The sequence below is a fragment of the Pygoscelis adeliae genome, unplaced genomic scaffold (assembly GCF_000699105.1).
Source record: "Pygoscelis adeliae isolate BGI_AS28 unplaced genomic scaffold, ASM69910v1 Scaffold38, whole genome shotgun sequence".
Classification (NCBI taxonomy): domain Eukaryota; kingdom Metazoa; phylum Chordata; class Aves; order Sphenisciformes; family Spheniscidae; genus Pygoscelis; species Pygoscelis adeliae.
The window spans coordinates 5,149,204-5,170,445 of record NW_008825614.1 but is presented as its reverse complement, the minus strand read 5'-3'; the positions used below and the strand labels follow the sequence as shown (position 1 = coordinate 5,170,445).

General features: G+C 39.3%; 1 protein-coding gene across 1 annotated transcript; it reads right to left on the bottom strand.

Moving 5' to 3' along the window:
- Window positions 1-783: 783 nt before the first annotated feature.
- Window positions 784-21,228, bottom strand: LOC103924339 (solute carrier organic anion transporter family member 1C1-like). Its single transcript, XM_009332840.1, has 14 exons — window positions 21,118-21,228; window positions 20,350-20,491; window positions 20,107-20,239; window positions 18,524-18,654; window positions 18,159-18,305; window positions 13,583-13,681; window positions 12,353-12,589; window positions 11,011-11,175; window positions 9,445-9,640; window positions 6,371-6,536; window positions 4,614-4,795; window positions 3,101-3,165; window positions 1,785-1,902; window positions 784-1,006 (listed from the first exon to the last, which is right to left on the bottom strand). Exons 1-14 carry the CDS (start codon window positions 21,226-21,228, stop codon window positions 784-786), a joined length of 2,115 nt encoding a protein of 704 aa, XP_009331115.1.
- Window positions 21,229-21,242: the final 14 nt, after the last annotated feature.

Sequence of the window (21,242 nt, the reverse complement as noted above, 5' to 3'; positions counted from 1 at the left end):
TAAGGAAGGAAATCTGTATACATGTGGTATAAATGCAGTGGTCATTAGGATAAAGATATCCATGCACTCACACACACAAAAAAATGAAAGAAACTTAAACACCTATCACTTTATTGCATCATTTCAGAGTCAACCCAATACTGAGATGTGCTGCAAAATTAATACACCACTTTCTTTTGTTTACAATCCATTCTGATTTTTTATTGTGTTCAAGCCAAACCCCAGAGTTGTTATGCAGTTCTTGTTCAGAGAGTGCTCACTGATGGCCCTGGGGCTCTCACCTGAGCAGGGGCCGTGGGACCCAGTCTTGAACAAAGAGCTCTGGTCACGAACCACGCAGCAAAGGCCGTCAGAGCAACTGGGCAACTGTAACTCAATTAGCCATTTAGCGCTGTAGGACTAAATACAGAGCAAGAGGACTTGAAATAAAGTTGGTGTAAAACAGGAAAGAAGCTTATTGTGGATTTCTTCTTTTTAATTTTTCAATCATAATCAAATGTATGACACTTGAAAAATTTTGGCTAGTCTTACTGTCAGTCTAGAAAGGAACTGGGAGCAAGAGGATGGGAGAGTTCCCCCAAATTTTGAAAACCTTTTCCCCCTGTTGTTTCAGATGAGGAGAGAAAGAGGATAGGGTAAAGCAAATTAAAAGTCAATGTTTCAAAGATATTTTTTTGAACCCCCAAAATGTAAATTAGCTGTTGAAGTCAGTAGTTAGACCCCTGCTGTGCTTAGAAAAACTGAAGCATAGGCAGAGTTAGGAAAAGGCCTTGTTTCTTTTTTTTACATACAAGTTTCCTCACTCTCCTCTGAGGTTCTTGCACCAGGAAGAATTTCTTTTTTGTTGGCAGTAGCTGGTTCTTTGCTGGTTGATCTTTCTGTATTTTTAATATTTGTCATCTCTTTGCCATCTGGTTTGAAGCGTTTCATTATTAAAACAGAGAGCACTATGTATAAGAGACAGCATCCTGCCCGTAGTCCTGCAATGAGGCCAAGATAGACATTCCTAGGAAAAAAGTGACAAAATATGTTTGTATTAATAAAGCTTGCCACTTCTGAGCAGAACCAAGTAAGATATCAAATACACTTTGGCAAAACCATCTATTCTCAGCCAGGTATTGCTTCACATTTTGAGAAATAACAAACAGAAAGCAATCAATCTCATGGGTTTTAGCCCCAGGTGGGTTCTAATCAGGTCCTATACTCCTAGCAGAAATGCCTCCTGTCTGAAGAGTGCTCCCATTCAGCAGACGATATTTTAGGGCTGGGACAGGAGGAGCTGCACCAGCCGGGGCTTTGCCTGTTGTCCCTGCCTTCCCCCAGCCCCTCATTGGCAGCACTCAGTGCTCCTGGCCACATCTCTCCATGCACCAGCAGTCATTTGGGTCCCCTCTCCAAGTGGATTTTGTGAGCTGTCTTACACATTAGGAAGCAGAGAAAGGAGGGATGAGGAAGAGTGTCTTCAGTACTATACTTACTCCATGGTTGTTCAGTCTCCCACAAAGCCAAAGTGTCACAGAGTTATTCAGTGCACTAAGGCTTCAATAAAGGAACTAATTCTGGTGATGTAAGACAGTGTACTGCAATGTCACACGTCAGATTGAATCAAAATTATTTGGCTTATTTGATCTATTAAGGCCTAATCAAAATGAGGGGGTTTAGTGCTTTTAGTATCCTAATCAGTCTATTGACAATTGTCACGGGCAAAGTATACCTTGGTCCTTGGTGCCCAAAGCTGCCTCAGAAGCCAAATTCCCAATCCCTTACCGAAGATTTCGGCTTACCTGAATGCTTTTGTGTCATATACCCGACAAGATCCAGATCCCCCACAGTTTTTTGTCCCCCATTTCAAGCAGGTCTCATCGATCAAGGCACCAAAATAAATAGGGGCTGGGAGTCCTCCTGCAAAGAAAATCTGATTACATGATCTCAGACATGAAGATCTCAGCATTTAATGTCATGGTGAAGAAATGAGGAAATGAATCTCAGGACTTCTGAATTACGGCTGCATAAAATGCAACTAAACATCCAGCTGCAGCTTTGAGATTCTAAGAGTTGTGAAAATATTTAAGCAAGTACCTAAAGGGAGTTGAAAGGATGGAAGATTATAGCATTATTATATTCAGTGAGGGAAATGTTAGTAATTCTACTTTAATGGCATTTTTATTAGAATTATAACTTCTGTTGTTTAAAGAAGTAATATAACCAACATTTCTTTTTCAGTCCCCGGTGTGGAATTACGTGCCATGACATATTAATATTTATGTATACTAATGTGTCTATTCAGGTTTTATACAACAATTTGCCACTGAAAATGGCTAGCTGAGTGCAAAGGGCTGAAATTAAGCACTTGCTCAAAACCAACCAGGTAATAACTCTATTACTTATGTAGTACTGAAAGAATTCCTTTTAAACAGTCATAAAGCTTTAATATAATCAGCAAGCTGTTTCAGGGATAATGTGCAGTTTTGTGAAGAAAACTATTTCATAAAAGCACAAGATTGACTCTCTGCAGCATTCAGCTAAAATATGGAGATTAGGAGAGAGATCCAAATGATGACTACTTGGGCTTGTCTGCGTGAGGAAGATCTCAAAAATCAGGAAGAAAGGGAAGATAAGACAAGGTTTGTAAGAGGCAGGGCAGACTACTCCATGCCTGAAGACTGGAACGATTATTTATTGCAGATAAACACAAGAAAGAAAATAATAGGCAGGGTACATGGTAGCTCTAAGTGAAAAATGGTCAGGAAAAGGGACCACAGGTGTTAAGGATATCCAGACTGATCAAGCTCAGGTAGTTGTGTCCACAAATTAAAATAAAATAAAATAAAATAAAATAAAATTACAATGCAGTTTCATTCCTTTGCCTGATTCCTTTGCTGCATAGAAAAAATTCTGAAGAGATAATAATAATACGTAATTACATACCAGGAAACATGTAGAAAGCTCCTCCAAAAATTTTGAAATGTATAGTCTGCTTACAAAGAAAAATTTTGGAAAATTTCTTCTGTTCTTATCTGGAGCAAGGACATTGCACTGGCTAGCTTTGGTATGTCTCTTTGACCACCTACTTGAATCCCACAAAGAAATGAAGTTTTACCTAGTACTCTACCACCTAAAGTTTCAATCCCAACAGCAAAGGATTTCAAGTCTGGTGAAACAGATCTAAAAAGGAAACAAAAATAGTACATTGTTTTGGGGAGCAATAGAATAATGTAGCTATAGCCATCCTGTGAACATCTGCATGTGCCCCATTGCAAGAGTATTGTGGCTTACCTAGCATAGCTCACTCAAACTCTAATTGAAAACATTCACCAAAGTTAAAGTTCAGATGTAGATCCTCCTTCCATTGACTTCAGTGGATGAACTCTCATTGAAATAAATGGGAGAATCTACAGAAACTGGTCTTGAACCCAAGGAGAACAGATTGTAAAGACTTTTGGGAGAGGATGCACAGGAAAATTAAAGTGAATCCACCAAAAGTAGGCACTTCATGTCCGTAAGTTAAGCTCCAAGAAGCTGCCTTGCCTTAGAAGGAGCTGTGCTGTGCAGTGGTGAACAGAGGGAACAAGGGTGTGCAGTGCTTGCTAGCTACGTGCAGGTAAAACCCACCTCTGCCTCTAGCATTTTAGAGAGAGGCAGCAAACGTGAGTTACCTGGCTACAAAAGTACTTCATTCCTAACAGTGGAAAAACAACCTGTGTCCATCAGATGAACTGGAAGAATTCACAAAAAGCAGAGGGAAGTACTGAGCTGGCACAGGGGCAGGAGGGACACTTGCTATGGCCAGCCTGTTTCCTGAACTGGAGTTTATATATCAGTGTATAGTCTTTTCAGCATTAACATGAAAGGCTTCTCATTATACACATTAGTATTCTGAAAACTTTGCCTAGCAAAGTTAGCCTTGTTCATAATCCAGGCATGTGGTAAAAATGGCTGCACTTCGAAATATTGCAGAGGAATCAGCAGCTTAACAAAGAGAGTTACCTAGTCATGCACACTAACTAGCGAGGATTGCAATTCACCCATGAGCATGAGTGGAAAGAAACTTCCATGCGAAAGGCACAGAACATTGTCTTTTCTTCTGAGTATAAAATAGCAGTGCTGCTTTACAACTGAAGGAATAAAAAAAAAATTATTGCCGCTGACATAGTTCTGTTTATATCAGCTTGACAAAAAATGGGAGTATCAGACTTCTCACAACACAGAAAACATTCTGATGCAACAAGGCTTAACAAAGGTGAATGTTTTTCCCCTGAGTAACATGAACAGCACAGTCACCTTGGATATGGATTAGCACTGCATCTTATTTCAAGTTCATTGCTCTGTTAAAAACCTCCCTGTCATTGGAAGTGAAAACCAGTGTTCAGGATCAGCATAAGGCCCACCCATTTCATCACCAAAGTATCTACTCAGCCTTAAATTGGAGTTAAATTGGTGGACAGGCATTTTGCTGTGCCTCTGAACGGAGCTGGATTTCAGAGTACAGGCAAAGACTCAGGGCCCCAATTTCATCAGCATGCCATTCCTCACAACAGGAATGAAATAGTAGATACCATATTCAGTTTCTCTTTCCCCCAGCTTTATGGTCAAGGTAAGGTAAAGTATTTCACCTAAACATAATCATGTATGTAGGAGTGCCTCCTAAGGCTAAAATAAATGCACATGCAGTCTGTAATGCTAAAAAATAGGGAAATGCTTTGGTACAGCTTTCTCTTTGGCATTGTCCCAGAAGTGCGGAGGAATTGCCAAGTCCATGCACTTGTCCTTTCACACAGCTGCAATTGTGAAACACCTGAAAGGAAAAGATGAGAAGAATTTATTTAATCAGAATTCAATGGCCGAAAAATATTTTAGTAGCTAGATTTTTCACTCCACATAACAGGCAGGCTGTTGTTTATGCTGAAAGAACCTCCCTAATCATCTTTGCAGACTGATAGCCAAGTTCATTGGTATGCTCCAGCCACTCTGAGCTGCTCCAGAGACACAAAGCAACTGTGACTCTAGTTTCAGCCATGCCATTGCTAGGACAGAAGGTGCCCTGTGTATGTTTAAAATGGGTCAAAATAATAAAATTCAGACGTGAACTGTTATCCAGCCATTCTACTCAGGAATCCTATGAAGTAGAAGAGCAACAATAAAAATATAGATGTGGACCCAACAATGCAATCGTGCATATCTATCGTTATGTATCTAAAACAGCATTTGGTGCTGGATTGAGAGAGGGCTGTTTCATAGCCTTTGAAGTTAGCAGGAAACATGGGTTTGAAAGCCAATTCCCCTGAAATGAAGAAAAAGAATATTGCTGGGATATATGGATATAAGCCTGAAAATGTCACCTGTCTCTTTCAGTATTGTTACATGAGGACAATTCTGCCTCTGCCAGAAGACATGACCATTTGCACACATTTCTGCAAACCTACTGTTTTTAATGGTCTTGCCTAGGTAGGATTGTTTGGTGTCCTGGAAATGGCTTTGCTGCTGATACACTGAACAAAATGGCCAGATGTATATTTACGGCACCTCTTGGCTGTATAATTTAGAGTTATGACTTGCTTTCCTGAGCTATGGCAGCTCAGGAAAGCAGGCAATTCCAGTATGATCTGTAACAGTTTGTGAAACCAGCACTCAGTTTTATACAGGTCTGCTGCACATGAGTTGACACCACGGAAATTTGCTAGTTTAACAACCAGACTAGCAAAAGTCTTCTAAAGCAAACCCCTATTAGCTGTGCTGTACCTACACAGTAAGAGACCTGCTGAGTAACTTAAAGCCAAATTTAGCTTGAAGCTTCTCATCTTGCTGAGAAGAAAATAAATTATAAAACAAAATCAAAATATAAGCATTCAAGAAATGTAAGTCAAGAGTCTGAGGTTTTCATGTCTTTCCCAAATAGCTTACTTACCTCACCCCAACTGTTTTAAAAACCCTCCCTGAAACCTTGCACTCACTCAGTTCCTACTACAAGATTAAACTGTACAGAATGGACATTTGTGTCTACAGGATTTCTTAATCACAAAGACAAAAAATTAATAGATGGAGAAATCTAGCTGTATCTATAATCATAGAATAGTTTGGGTTGGAAGGGACCTCTAAAGATCATCTAGTCCAACCCCCTTGCAATGAGCAGGGACATCTTCAGCTAGATCAGGTTGCTCAGAGCCCCGTCCAACCTGACCTTGAATGTTTCCAGGGATGGGGCATCCACCACCTCTCCGGGCAACCTGTGCCAGTGCTTCACCACCCTCAGCATAAAAAATGTCTTCCTTCTATCTAGTCTGAATCTACCTTCTTTCAGTTTAAAACCATTACCCCTTGTCCTATTGCAACAGGCCTTACTAAATAATCATCTATCCACCTATATATTTACCATATTCTTTCCCATCCCAGTTGATGATTTACATCCCGCAAAGCAGGCCGTCATGTAAGTGATCCCATTATCCCCACATACAGGGTCCCACTGATCCAGCTTGCAGCTGCAGTCGGCATTGCAGCTGGCCATGAAGCTGTTTTTGGGGGAGGAAAGATGCTTTAATCTGGAGGAAAACAGAAAGAAATAAATTATTATTTAGTTGAATTATATAATCAAACAAAACATCAGGGAGTAGGCAGGAAAAATGTGAAGAAAGTGAAGCAATCAACATGGACAGGTGTCTGCTACCATCCAACGGACTGTGAAGTTGTCAGATGGAGACTAAGCTAATTTCAGCTAAACCAAAGCTCTCTTGAGATTTTTCATCAAGCATTAACATTTTTATGGCTTGTTGCTGAAAAGGCATGAAACCCACAAACTAGGTATTCTTGACTGGGAGGGAATATTTGGTATTACTTTTTCATTTGAAAGCTCAACCCAAGAAAAAGAAAATCACACCTAGAATCTCTTATCACTTGTAGACTGGCCATGCTTTTCCTTAGCAGTAGGTATCATACCATATCTGGGTGCTAGAAGTGGTGACATAAAACTCCGTAAAACTACAGCAGCAAGATGTTCTTGACTTTTTTTCCACTGGATCAGTGGAAATGAAAGTTGCATGAGTCTGAGTGAGAAGTGCTGCTTCTGTCTCAGCTCTGACTGTATGCAGCAGCAGCAGCCCTGCACCTGGAACAGGCTTGAGCCCCATTTCTTATCAGATCTCATTTCTTGTTGTATATTATCATGGACTTTCATAGCTTCCACTTTTACCAACATTTCTGTAAGAAACATCAAAATCAGGCCCCAACGAGTTAAACTAAGCAAATGACAACTAGAATTAGGAATTTAAAAAGTGGCCAGCAACTCTGAGGGCATGGTAGCAGGGCTCAATTTTCAGAAAGCGTTAGGAGTCCATCATCTACAAATCACCCCTGCTTTGAAGTCACTCACACTATAAAGGAAAAAGTGTTCAAAATTTGCCTTTTCTTCGTCCTTACCCCTCAATCAAAAACACACCTGAAGGGGGCTACATTTCTCCTAAGTCTTTTAGAAGGGAAAGTAACTGGGGGGTTTACCCCTTGTTAGGCTGTTGCTCATCTTCAAACTACAAACTGTTAAATGGGTAAAACAGTATGTGAGTTGCTTAACCAGAACAATCCTAGCACATGCTAAATTCTCCAGTCTCAGTTCTCCTGGATAAACTGTAATTGCTCCTTCAGTATTTGCTGTCTTGATGTTTCTGCTTATTTTTAAATCACTCTTGTCCTGGTTTCAGCTGGGATAGAGTTAATTTTCTTCCTAGTAGCTGGTACAGTGCTGTGTTTTGTATTTAGTATGAGAATAATGTTGATAACACACTGATGCTTTAGTAGTTGCTAAGCAGTGCTTACACTAGTCAAGGACTTTTCAGCCTCTTATGCTCTGCCAGCGAGAAGCTGGGAGGGGGCACAGCCAGGACAGCTGACCCAAACTGGCCGAAGGAGTATTCCATACCATATGACATCATTCTCAGTATATAAACTGGGGCGAGTTGGCTGGGGGGTGGTGACCGCTGCTCAGGAACTGGCTGGGCATTGGTTGGCGGGTGGTGAGCAATTGCATTATGCATCACTTATTTTGTATATTCTTTTATCATTATTATTATCATTATTATTTTCCCTTCCTTTCCTATCCTATTAAACTGTCTTTATCTCAACCTACGAATTTTACTCTTTTTCTTTTTCCCCCAATTCTCTCCCCCACCCCACTGGGGATGGGGGGGGAGTGAGCGAATGGCTGTGTGGTGTTTAGCTGCCTGCTGGGTTAAACCACAACTCTACAGTATCAGATGTTGCACTCAACCAGAGTTATCTCCACTGCACAAACCTCTGACATCTTTTATGTAACTAACCTCAAAGTTGAACTGGGTGTCAGGTTTGCCAAAACAACTTCAATATTTCCCTGAACATAGGCTCAGTTTCAAAAAACGCAAGACCGAGTTTCTGTCTGAATTGAAAATCTAGCAAGCCCTACTGGATTCAGTTTAATCCTTTAAAATCCCTTGAAATTTGTTGGACCAGACTGAGCTAAATTTAAACAGTAGGCAATTGTGGCAGGCTGCTAGAATCAGCAAAATGTTCTCAAGAAAGCATGACCATGGTCCCGGTAAGGGAGGGGGAATGTCTGTTTGGGCAGCACACACTCCTGACATGACCACTTTCTACCTCCCAGCTGAGAAAACAGACGCAGGCAGGTCAGCAGCTCCAGATACCAAGGGAGGCTGATAACTCCCCATGCAGGTTGGTAACTGCTGATCTAGAAGATGGTCCCTTCTAAAGGCAAGGCCGTTGGGGGACTATGGGGAAGACACTTTCAACACTTTTTTTACATCCCACTCCCTACATGGTAGGATGAGACCGGCTTTAAATTAAAGCTTTGAAATAGAATATAAAAATTTAATTTGCCTGTGATAAATTTCATCTTAATTAGCAATTTGCCAGAATATAGAGGTGTATCGTCAATATCCAGCAATAAATAATTTAGAAAAAGAAATGTCCAGTTTAAATGAAATTTGAAAAACAAAATCAGGATATTCTGCCCATCCCCAACACTAGGTATCATTTCAGCCTGACAAGTCTATCTCAAAACCTAGGATTTTCTTGTGTGTATCACTACCACGGGAGCAGTAAAATGATATAATCACAGTAGCTCCACTCTAGCTGAAACCACACAGATTGACACTAGCAGATGACCTAATAGAGGTCAATTTCAACAAAAATTTGTTGTCTTTAAACAGACATGCATTTTTTTTTTTATGCAAAAGGATATAGCAATATGTTACAGTAAATCAACAGAGAATACACGTTTCAGAACTCATCCAAATTCATATCAAAATGTTTTCTAGAGTAGAAGGTTTGTAGCCCCGATGAGATTACAAACCCAGATTAGTTTGTGAGAGTAGAGGAATACAGGTGCGTGCACCGCGTTCTGCACAGGGCAGGAAGCAACCATGACAAATGACACAACCAACACAAACCCAAGGGGATACAAACCCAGAGTAGGGCACTGTCAAACCAGCCACCTGGAGCACCTCACAACTGCACGTAAAGTACAAGAGGTTTAACAAATATGCTACTATAAAGGTGATGCATGCAAACTTTGCCATTTCAGTTATGTGAAGTTTGAATTTCTTGATCAGAAAGCCTCCTAGAAACATCCCCAGGATTGTGATGGGTAAAAGTATGACACCTGCAAATAGAAGGTAATAAAAATGTTAACTGCTGTCACTTGCATTGACACTTTTTAGAATAAATATCTGGTTGTAGCAGTTTCCAAAATATTAGATACTGACCTATTTTTGGACTGATCCTTGGAGGTTCTAAGACTTTTTATTACCTTTAAGTAATTTTGCTTACTTCCTCATTTTCTTTCATGTTATGACTTTAAAAAGTTTAGTTCTGCAATGTTTCCTACCTTTTTACCATATTGTTGTTTGTATGTATACTGACATAATAAAACCTATACAGGTGCCTGTTAGAAACTGGAGTAAATGAGATAAATGTCTTAGCACATGGGCACTTCTTCATCTAAAATAAAACATTAAACTTTCTGAAAGTTACAAAAAAGAAGTATTATCTCCAAAACGGAACATGAAAGGAAGCAGTATCTGGTTTTGCATTGGATTCCATTTTACTCTGAAAGTGACTCATGGAAAAATTTGCATTTAGATTTAATCCATTCAGCATTTCACAAACTCCAGCCCTAATATTTACGTGTTAAATAGAGAGCTTTTACAAGGTTTTGTTGTGAGGGGTTTGCCTTTCTCTGTGTATTTTTTTGTTTGGTTGGTTTTTTTGGTAATGTTGGTTTTGTAAAACTTTCCCTGCCTCCAAAAAAAGATAGGAAAAAGAAAGTTCCTCCCACATTTGTACCTGACCCACAGCAAAGCAGGGTGCCTTCAGATTAAATTAATGGAATATCAATTCTGCAATGACCTCAAATACCCTGATTTTCTTGCCAGGTTATGAGACCATATTAATCACTGTAAGATTATAATTTCAGCATTCTTTTTTTTGTAGAACACTACAAAGAACTTATTTTTGAGGGAACTGGCAAACAGAAAAAAGCTTTGAGCTGAACGAAATCACTCACAACTTTACACTTTGGTTTCTTATTGCTTATAAAATTTGTATTTGTAATCAAAATGGAAGAACATTTATATCGAGATGTTATTCTGAAAAGGAAAATCACACATTTCATTAAACATTTTCTAAATTAAATGGGGTTTTTTCCTTTAGTTGTTACTTAGTTGCAGTTTATGTGTGCTTTTCTTCATGAAAAGAAACACATTCATAACCCAAATCTCACTCTGAAAAAAACTTCAGCCCCCCCCCAATCCACCCAGTTCTAACAATACTCTAGCTCACTAAATTAGGAACACCAGGAAAATTAACACTAAAATTAACAGCCATTTTCAAAACATGGTAGGAAAATTAATAAACCACTACATACTTTTTTTTAACCAAAAAAGTTCACAGAAGCTCCTCCTAAAAAAGAAGGCAAAATAACAAAGAAAAGCTTCCCTTTTGACACTGGAATTTAAAAGGACAGGTACCTACCAATTAGAAAGATGGCTCTTGCCACTGATACATTAAATTGCTGCTCCATAAACTTTGTCTCATAGGTTATCAACCCAACAAGAGAATTGTACTGCAGAATAGTGAGGAAGATGTACACCAGAAAAATTGGATTTCCAAACAGCTTCTTCAGAGCAGGGAAGAAATCTGCAATGGAGAGGTATATGCTGTACACCATGCTAAACACAGAGGAGAGTTGTTTTGACATCCTTTAGATAATAAAACTAACTTTGGTTTAATTACTGGCTGTATTGCAGGTTATAATTCTTTGCCTATCAAAACATATGCTTGCTCAAGTGAGAGTTTTCCTCATTGCCAACACATGACTTACAGGAGCAGCAAGGCTGAATGGCACAGTGGATGCTGAATTGGGAATCAGAAATCCTAGATTATCTTGTGTGTGACACAGGACTATTCATCAAAGGCACTAAGGTTTGCAACACTGATTCTCAATGCCTGTACAGGAGAGTGTCCCTAGAGGAGCATTAAGACTCTCTATAATGTACCAAGTGAAAAGTTTGGTGCCTAAAGCAGGAGCCTTCACAAACCACACGAAAGCCCCGCATGAGGCTGATATTCAGAGAAAGGGAGCACCTGACCCAGAAAAAGGCTGGAACCTTTCCTGAGACCCTTAATTAGAGTATCTAAGTCCATGAAATTAAAGTGAAGACAAAAACCTGCATTTAGCCTGTAGTCTGTTTGTTGGCACACTTGCCTAAAAGATGAGAGTTCAAAACACATCTGCCGTAGCCACTAAGGGGTGCACATGCATACATACATACGAATAAAACCCTTGGGGGAGTCCAGCAATGGGTAGTTGGGTCTGATATTGCCTATACGAGGTTAATTTAGCATCACTGAGCTTATACACAGGAGCTATGAATCCAGTGAAATCCCTCCAACAGCTAATGTAGTACTTAGCCCCACGTTTCCCTCCCATACGTTGTCCTCAGTGAACAGTAACCTGCCAGCTGTGGATTGGTCATTAATGAGGGATGGGATGTTTTCCCCCCCTCTTCCTTCACCATCAGATCATTACAGATTATAGCTGTAATACATCATATGACAAATACTGTGTTGAACTGAGAATCTCTGGTGCTCAAAGCAACAGCATGAGCTTTTTCCAGCTGTCTGACATAAGGAGAGGACTGAAACACACCCTTAGCATATAATTATAATACTACAAATTAAAGAGAGCATTTTTGTCCATCATTTCCACTGCAGAAATGTGTATTTTGCTGAGGGTTGTGCAAATCCATGCTTAACTCGGAATGAACCCATGAGAGAGAATTCACATGCAAACATTTGGGCAATAATCTTTCACCTTTTACTGCCTCTGAGAACTTTAACTGTGGCTGAGCTGGGGGGTCTGTTTTACAGTGATCTCCTTGAAAAGGCAAATGGCTAATCTTCAGGTTTTCATTCTCTCCTTCTTTTGGTAAGGAGTAAGGCAGAAACCAGAAAGGCAATGAAGCAATGAAGTTGACTGCTCCACAGATAAGCAATCCAAGCCACCAGGCACCAACCCAACGGGTATCCTTAGGATTTATGCTGATAGCATCTATAAAATACAGAAAGACAGGAAAACAGATTAAATATCATGCAGAGCAATTAAACCTACTACAGGTATCCTTATATATATATTATTTAAAGACCAGAACAGAGGTGATTTATGTTTCATATAAAGAATTGAAATGCAGCTTGTGTCAAATTTCTTTCCTGAAAGAGCAGTTAAACATTGGACCAGGCTGCCCAGGGAAGTGGTTGAGTCACCATCCCTGGATCCATTCAAAAGACATGTAGATGCAGCGCTTAGGGACATGGTTTAGTGGGCATGGTGGTGTTGGGTTGACGGTTGGACTCGATGATCTTAGAGGTCTTTTCCAACCTTAATGATTCTATGATTCTAAATCTGTCCCACGCAGTCAAAAATAGATGTCTCCATTTAGACCATGGTGGCATTCCAACACTTTCTGTGGGAATGAGTGGCAGCAAGAGGGCCCTTCACCACCCAAAAAGAACCTCGCTTTCTCAATTTCCCACTGTCCCCTCCTTCTTCCATCCCCAAACTCAACAGTTTTTCCTTGAAGTTCCTCAAATTTTCCCTGGGATTAGAGACTTGAAGTGATTTGAACAATGAAATGAGTTTTCATATGAATCCTTTCTGGTTGCTTTTTAAGAGAACATAATTTTTACCAAGTGTTGAAAGTGTCCATGAGCAAAGGCCTTTCACTGTTCCCTCAATGTGGGGATGGCCTTTCATTTGCTCATTTGTTCTCAGCTGTGCAGCAAGGGTGTAATAAGTGCATGTGCAAGCATAAAAAGAGGTGCAAAATTTTTCTGCAGAGGGGATAGGGGTCTTGCATCAAGGGCTATTCCAGTCACACTACAATGCTGCAGATATTAAAATGTAAATAACACCAGCTTTTGAGTAGGAAAAACTCTCTAGATAGCCCCCCTTTTTGGAGTAGTAAGCTGGGAAGGTGCTTCTTGGCATGCAGGTTCCTATACACAGCCATCTTCTCCGTTAATGCACCAACCCACAGTCTCTTACCGATATCCACAACACCAATGTCAACCCAGAGGCTGGCACAGAAAGATCCCAGCAGAAAGCCCAGGGTCGGCCCAAACATGCCCGAGGATCTCACCAGGCCTGTAAGAGAAGGGAGGTAGCACAGAAGAGTGAGCAAAACGCTGCGCGGCCAGGCACACTTTCTTCTCTGAGGGCAAGAAAAGGAGAGAGGAAGGAGGAGACAGAAGAGCGGCACAGGCCATTATGGGATGTCTAATGGGAAGCTTCTGAGCAGCAAGAAACTAAGACATAAGCTGCCAACACGCTAGCTGTGATGTGGAAGCAGGCTCCTTGACCTGCACAGGGCTTTGCCGAAGCGAGTGCAGTCTCATGTGGACACCCCCATGCATTTCATTGGCAAGATTGGTGTCTTGGAAGGGACAGGGAGAAAGAGAATAACATTGCAATGATTTTTATCCCTGCTCCTCCCTACTTCTCTCCTCAGATTTTTGTAGTTGCATTGTTCAGCTTGTGGCAGTTAACTAATGAACATACAACTCTAGGCCTGTTGAAGGTATCATAAATCTACCTGCAACTCTATTTACCGCTTGCATGATGTTCTGTGATTGTAGAAGTCGGGACTTTTCCCTGTACTATGTGTTCAGGTCCCTAGTTTAATTTTAAGTAGCAGTAGTTGATCTGATGATGTGCATATAAGAAGCGCATCTTTGCAGTACGGAGTCACTTTAGGATGACAGGGACAATAAAAGTGCGTGGTCATGGAATTAGATACAGGACCCTGAGAATATTTTCAATAGGCAACGAGGAGATATAAGTGTCCCTGTGTGTGATCAAAGTTCATTTGTTGATTCATTCAGCACCAGAATGAGCAAATCAGCTAACTGTTGTATTAATCCGCACTTATGCAGCTGTAAAAAAAAATCAAGAAATCTAGTGCTCAAGTAATGACCTCTTTAAAAGCAGCTTTCAGTTTTGCTACTGGCCTCACTGGGGCTTCCATTTCCTGCTCTGTCTCTGCTTACAAAGGAGATAACATGGGATCAGAAGAAGGTGGGATGCCCCTAGGAGCAAATTAATAAGCTGTGAAGGCTAGCAGAAACCTAGGAAGCTAGGACTGCATTTTGCTGACTGGGTATGTAAAAACAGCGCAATTTGATTTTGGTGACCACTGCTGGCAATCAACATAAAATAAAAATACCCTTGAAATAATTCAAGCATAGGTCCTCACATTCTCTTGTCACTTGTGTTGATTGGTTGAAGTTTAATTGTGAGGGGGTAACAGTTTCAAAAACAGTTCAGTGATTCAGATTTCTGAATTCTAGCATGGAACTGCCACCTGGGAGCTGTTTGAAGTTGCAGAAGGCTAAATGCTATTAGAAAAAAAGGAATTCCTGACCAAGTGCCTGTCAGTTCTTGCCGACATTCATCACTATGCTCTGTAAATCCTACTGTGTTTTTCTACTGCAGAGGTTTTTCTCCTGTTCGTTTTGCAAACTCTCTCCTGAATATAGTGATTGCTCAGCTTATGATCAAGGACTTCTGTAATAAATTCTTACAGCATAATTTAACCATATGATTTTTCATATGGTTTGCTTCATTGTTCCAATTGCATACTGCTTTCATTTAGTTCTCTCATTTTATTTCATCGGAAGATCTGGCCTTTTAGACTAAATTCTGATGCTTCCAAAATTACTGACTGCTGTAGAGGCAGGATTTAGACACTAGAAGCCGGGAATTAGCTCTTTATGTTTATTTATCAGTGAGTCTAAAGCAGAACTTACTACTCAGAACTACGCAAGCTCATCTCCAAAGTTCAAATACTCGGCAGCAAATTTCTAAAATAGCAGATAAAAACCAGCACACCCATACCAATGACCTTGTAGATTGTATGCAATATATTTCTTTAAGATACCGTGAGCTGTCAGATAAGCTAAGAAGCATATTTGCAATAATTTTGCATCTATATAGTTTTTAAATTAAATTTCGCACTTGCATACCCTTTAAATTCAAGAATAACTTCACTAAGATAATATGCTTGTATTGTGATAAAACAAAACCAAATAAGTTCACTGAGATATTTTCTTAGCATATTTTTCCTTTGTAATATTTATTCTTTGTAATTAATAAACAGACTAAACCACAGACAGTAAATCATGCAGACTTGTCAGTTAATCAGCTACTGCATATTGACATAGCTCAGCCAAGCCCTTGTACTGATGAGTAATTTACCATGTAACAGGTATTAAGATTTACAACATACATTGGCCTCAAATATGTTTCTACTGAAGCCATAGGTTCAATAGATACAAGATTATATGCTAGTGCTCAACTCAGTGATGAAATTTCATTCATTCAAAGCCTCTGCTTTGGTGAGAAATCCATGGAAGTGAAGTACTCTTCATTAAATATCTTTAATTGTCTATTATTCCTCTTACATGATAAGTCTGATGGCTACTGCCATTAAATAACCATGCCAGCATTCAGTTTCAAACAAAATCAGAAATTCATTTTAAAAATTGGCTACTGAAAGGTTATTAGTATAGGTGAAATCCTCGTATGTATGTTGGCAACTCTTCTATAGGCACCTAAACAGAAGCGAAACATCTGAAGACCATAAAATACCTGAATAAACAGCGCTTAGCATGGGGGAGTATTTATGAAATAACCTCTCAGTCAGAGCAGTTGGCCTCAAAGGTCACTCCATCAAAAGCTCCTCACAGAACAAAGCAAACCACTGAGATCCTGATATTACTGTCTTTTGACAAATGCCAATTGCATGTAGACACAGAAGGTCAGATCATTATACCTTACAGTCATACTGAGCAGTGACCCTACGCAGAAGAGCTTTTCAGGACTGTATGTGGTGTACAGTGCATTGTACCACCTCAGGACCATGCTGATGGCCTGGTAGAACTACATAAATTAAAAAGGTTCTGTAAAACTCAGTCTGAAAACTATAGAATTTCCTGGGGGAAAAAAAAAAAGAAATCAATTTCCTGTCCTAGAGTTGTACAGAAAAACTACCATCCTCTACTAAATTCTGTAAGACAGCTTAACAAAACCGCTAATTTTTCCTTTTCTGTTCCTTCTCATGGCAACTCTGGTTTTATTGCTGTCAATTGCCATTTGCACTACAACTCTGCCAAAGGGCAGGAGAAAAAGGAGAGACAGGAAGGTGAAACTTCTTGCTCAGGGTCAAATAACGAGATCAACAGTCAAAATTCATGAGCAAGGCTTGACTGACTTTTTTTATTATAGGACAATATTTTTGTATTTTACAAAAACACTGATCATAAATTGATTCAGTCAACTGATAAAAAAATCAGATATAGAAAAGAATTGAAGTTGGTCAAGAAAAGGAATTTCAGCTCTATGGAAAGGACTATTTCAACATTCACTTTTTTTGCAAATTGGGTCAGTCCATCAAACTGGAATAAGACTGAAAATTGCTATTCAGAATGTTAAAATGAAATATTTTAATACTCTGTAAAGGAAATACTTTATTTCACTTGCATGACCCAAACAAATTTTCATTTTGGTTGAATCCATACTATTCTCTGTGTCTACTTTATATTTTTAATCTTACTTCCCTAATAGTATCCAACCCGTTGCAATCTCTCCCAGATCAGATTCTGACAAGAAAAAATTGCAGCTGAACTTTTTAAAATACCTTTAATCAGAAGCTCAGAGGCGATTACAAATATTTTGGATAACTGCTGAGTGGAACTTTTGTTTTTGTCAGCTCCCTTCACAATACTTCTGTTTTCTTCAACTTGCAGATTTCCTCATCCCCAAATTAAGACATTTGCAATGGCCTTACCCTGTAGCATTACCTACTGAGCTCTTTCTGAAACTGTATCTTACAATCTTTATGACCACTTCAACTTCACCAAGTTTACTTCAGGCAGCAGTTTTGACGTCCCTCAGCCACACAAACACTCTATGCTATTAAATCAGTTTGGCAATAAATCAATTAGCTTGGGTGTAAGTCTTTCTATCTTGGGCAATAGGCTATCTTCCATCAAAACAACAACAACAACAAAATCCCAATTAGAAGGGATTTGTTACAACACCCTGGCAAGGGTTTGGTTTTTCCTTCGGTAACTAGTGACCTTAAAAAGCTTTCATCAGGAAGTGTTCTGCATGTAAAATTCAAAAAGTCAGGGAAAAACTTCTGAAACGCATTTACATTACTGTGATTATATTACTGATTCTTACATTAAAGATCATTCTCTTCTCTGTGAAACAGTGATTAGGAAGAATTTTATCCTCTGAAGCTGTGGTACTGAAGACGATATGCCAGATAAGACAGACATGACTTCTTACTTTGGAGAAATGAGTATTTGATTATGCTCCTCTTCATCACAGAGAAAACTGGCACATGTAGCAGAAGCCACTTGGGGCAAGCAAAAGGAGCATCTGGGAAATATCCTTCGAAAATAAACACGAGACCTCTTTTGCATTGCTTTTTTGTCTCTGTACAACTCAAAATTATCCAGAATAGAGCAGACAGATTTTTTTTGGTGAGTATTTGCTTGGCTACAGAAATGTTAAAGAAAAGAATATGTAGCATAAAAATCATTCATTTGCATATTACCTATGTAAAATGCTGAGTTTTCTTCTTTAGAAAAATCATCAATATATGAAACCCCCAGTGGCATAACTGGTGCTTCCCCAATTCCACGTAAAAGGTTCCCCATCAACACGAAGAGCCACAGATAGGAATTTGTTGTTTTCTCACATCCTGCAGGCCATAAACATTTACATTTCTGTGAACATAATTCTGACAATACTTTATTGCAACAGAAAAATAACATAAAATACGGGTTTTTACAATCATTATAGGGTGAGTTTGTATATATCATGGTTTCTCAAAGGGGTTTTACTGCTTTCCAGTAAAAGAGGGTGTATAAAATGGGGACAAGCAGAAGAACGGAACCCAGCATCAGAGTTTTTGCTTACCGAAATTTTTCATTGTGCTGGGTGTTTCTGTAGCATCTGTGACTGGATGGCCCTCAGACGATGCTGGGGAGCAAGCTGATACACTCGTAGAGGAGTTGACCACAGTAACAGTTATCCTTTCATAATTATAACTGGAAAACAACTATGTAAAATACAACTAACACATGAAAGACTCTGCTTTGCAGGGATTGTGTATGAGCCTTGTGTTCCTACGTGTTCATTCTTGTTACATGCAGGCAAAGCAGAGGGGCAACCCATTTCCAGTGCTTTCACTTAAAAAAATATAGGTATCTTCATACCTTTTTCAAAATGCTCTGACCATTCTAACACCAATATTTTCTTAAGCTAAAGAGCAAAAAAGCTGCTTCCAGGGCTTAAGAGATCATTCTTTAGACTGAAGGACAGAGACAGAGTCCATCCACATCTGCCTACATTCAACAGTGCTGATGTTTTTCCATACTGGCACCGGTTTCTTAACTAGGTGACAGAGGTATAACATAGACATTTCTGTCCTAGTTTAAAATTAGCTAGCTAAGGATCTAGTAGTAACCTATCTGTGTCTATAAAGAGATTAACACAGGCTGCAAAACACATCTGCCAGTTTGTCTGTATTTAGGCAGCCAGCTACTACAGCAAATCTGCTAAGTAAATTGAAGCCAGCTTGAGTACATTTATGCTACATTGAGATAAATGGAGAGCAGATATTCCCTCTGACTGTGTAATCACGTGGTAACCTTTAATGTTGTGATGGATGACAGTGGCCACTGGGTTTTGCTCAGTGTTGTGGAAAATGGGTAATTTTCAGAACTTGGCTATGAGTTTGGGTTAAATCAGAGATTTCCATAGCTCTGCTTCTGGCCTGTGCTGTCCCCTGCAGTGCAGGTTCCCAAGCAGAGTAGTGATTGTGTCCACTTTCCATACCATGGTTCCCAGATATAATTTTTTCCATACCCTCCTTATCAAAGGTATTGGTCTTGGAACTAAAGAAGGTGCACAAATAAATTCTAATTTTTGAGGGACAGAGGGGTTTTATTTTCAACTATTATTCAGTAAGGACGCCAAAGGATTGGAGAGGTATGAACTGCTTCTGACAACTATGTAAGCACTAAAGCTTAGATGTGAAGGGGTATTTAGATATTTAACTCTCCCTGAGTTCAGTGGAGATAGATACAAATCTTCGTAACTTTAAAGAGCTTAGCATGAATAGCCACCATGGAGGAAGAAACCGTTTCCATCAAGATCTTATTACAGTTCATTTAAGTATTAAAAAAAGGAGAACAGCTTAAAAAAACCCCGTATCTATATATATATATCCATTCCAGGTGAAAAATTCAACCCACTTTACCCCTAATTATGGATAAGTTCTGTAGAAACCTGAGGTTTCTCTCTTACTTACCTGTAGAAAGAGGTAAGCTTTCAGAGAGGAAATCAGAAAGTCAATACTATAAAATCCACCTATTAAAACCTTCCTGTTATCTGGAAGAAACTACTATTGTTAAGTTTTTAACTCAGGTGTATGATTAAAAAACACTTCATATGGTCAAATTCAATTAAAGCACAATGTGAAAACTCTCCATATTTACCGTCCCATTAGGAACTGAGGCATCACTGACAAAAATGCTCCTAAGGACATGATGAGACATCCAACAGCAATTACTTTTGGTCGATGAACTCGTGGTCCCAGGTAGCTCACCAACACCATTACCATTAAGTTACCTGAATCAACAGAAAAGAGAATCAGTAAGATTACAAAAAGAGATTTTTTTTTTAGGGGAAAAATTTATTAAGAAGCAGTATTTATCCACTTTCAAAGAAAGTACACATACCTATCTCAAAGCTGCCATCAATAATGCCAACAATTGATGATGAGATTTCAAATCTCCTTTCAATTTGACTGGACATGCTCTTCATGTAGCTTCCAGAAAATCCTTTGGCAAAAAAGGAAAAAGCTAGAGCTCCAAGAAATATCTGAAGAGAGAAAATAATTGAGTTTGCAAAGAAACAATTTTTTCTTCATGGCTGGATGCCTGAGCAACCTACTCAAGAAACACAAAAATCAAATGCTTTGCTTTCTAACTCTCTGTGAAGAGATTTTTCCTACTGTTTTCATTAAAACAGAAGATTTTACTTCCTCTTTCAGGATGGCCTCCAAAGCCTCTTCTACTGCAAAGAAAAAGAAAATTGACACTGACTGTGTGCACCTTCTACCTTGCTACCACATATTGTTTTAGCTGTTTCCTTCGTTAGGGAAAACTTGCAGCATAAAGTTGTTCATTACTGGTACTATTATTACAGCATGTCTTATTACTCCTACTTCTCATGTTCTAAAAAACATGGATAAAAAGATATAGCTGCAACTACCATTATGACTATAGCACACCTCTAAATGATTCATTAGTAAAATGTGGCCTCTCTTTTTAACTGCTGAACACATTCATTGACTTCTGTGTGCTTGGAATCACAACCTAGAGTGTTGTTTCCAATACATGTAGTGTCAAACAGTGTCATACAGAACTAACTGAATTTTGATAGAACTTCAAATTGTCATTTTCAGTATTCCAGAGAAAACATGTGGTGAGGGCTCCTCTCCATACCTTTAGCTTTGAACAATTATGGCACATGTTCTTGGCAGGAACTGCTCTGCCATCACTGTCCTGGAAGAGTGACTTGTCTTTAAGTTGGCCAGCAATGATTGGCCTGTCCATGGTTTTCCTCCTCC

What these genes read in the sequence shown, in the direction of transcription:
- LOC103924339 (XM_009332840.1), bottom strand. Translation starts at nt 21,228, where the DNA reads ATGGACAGGCCAATCATTGCTGGCCAACTTAAAGACAAGTCACTCTTC. An exon ending in CATTGGTGTTGTGGATATCG is followed by an intron (nt 12,590 to 13,582) that starts GTAAGAGACTGT and finishes TGTATTTTATAG; the next exon opens with ATGCTATCAGCATAAATCCT. An exon ending in GTTCTCAGAGGCAGTAAAAG is followed by an intron (nt 11,176 to 12,352) that starts GTGAAAGATTAT and finishes TCTCCATTGCAG; the next exon opens with ATTTCTTCCCTGCTCTGAAG.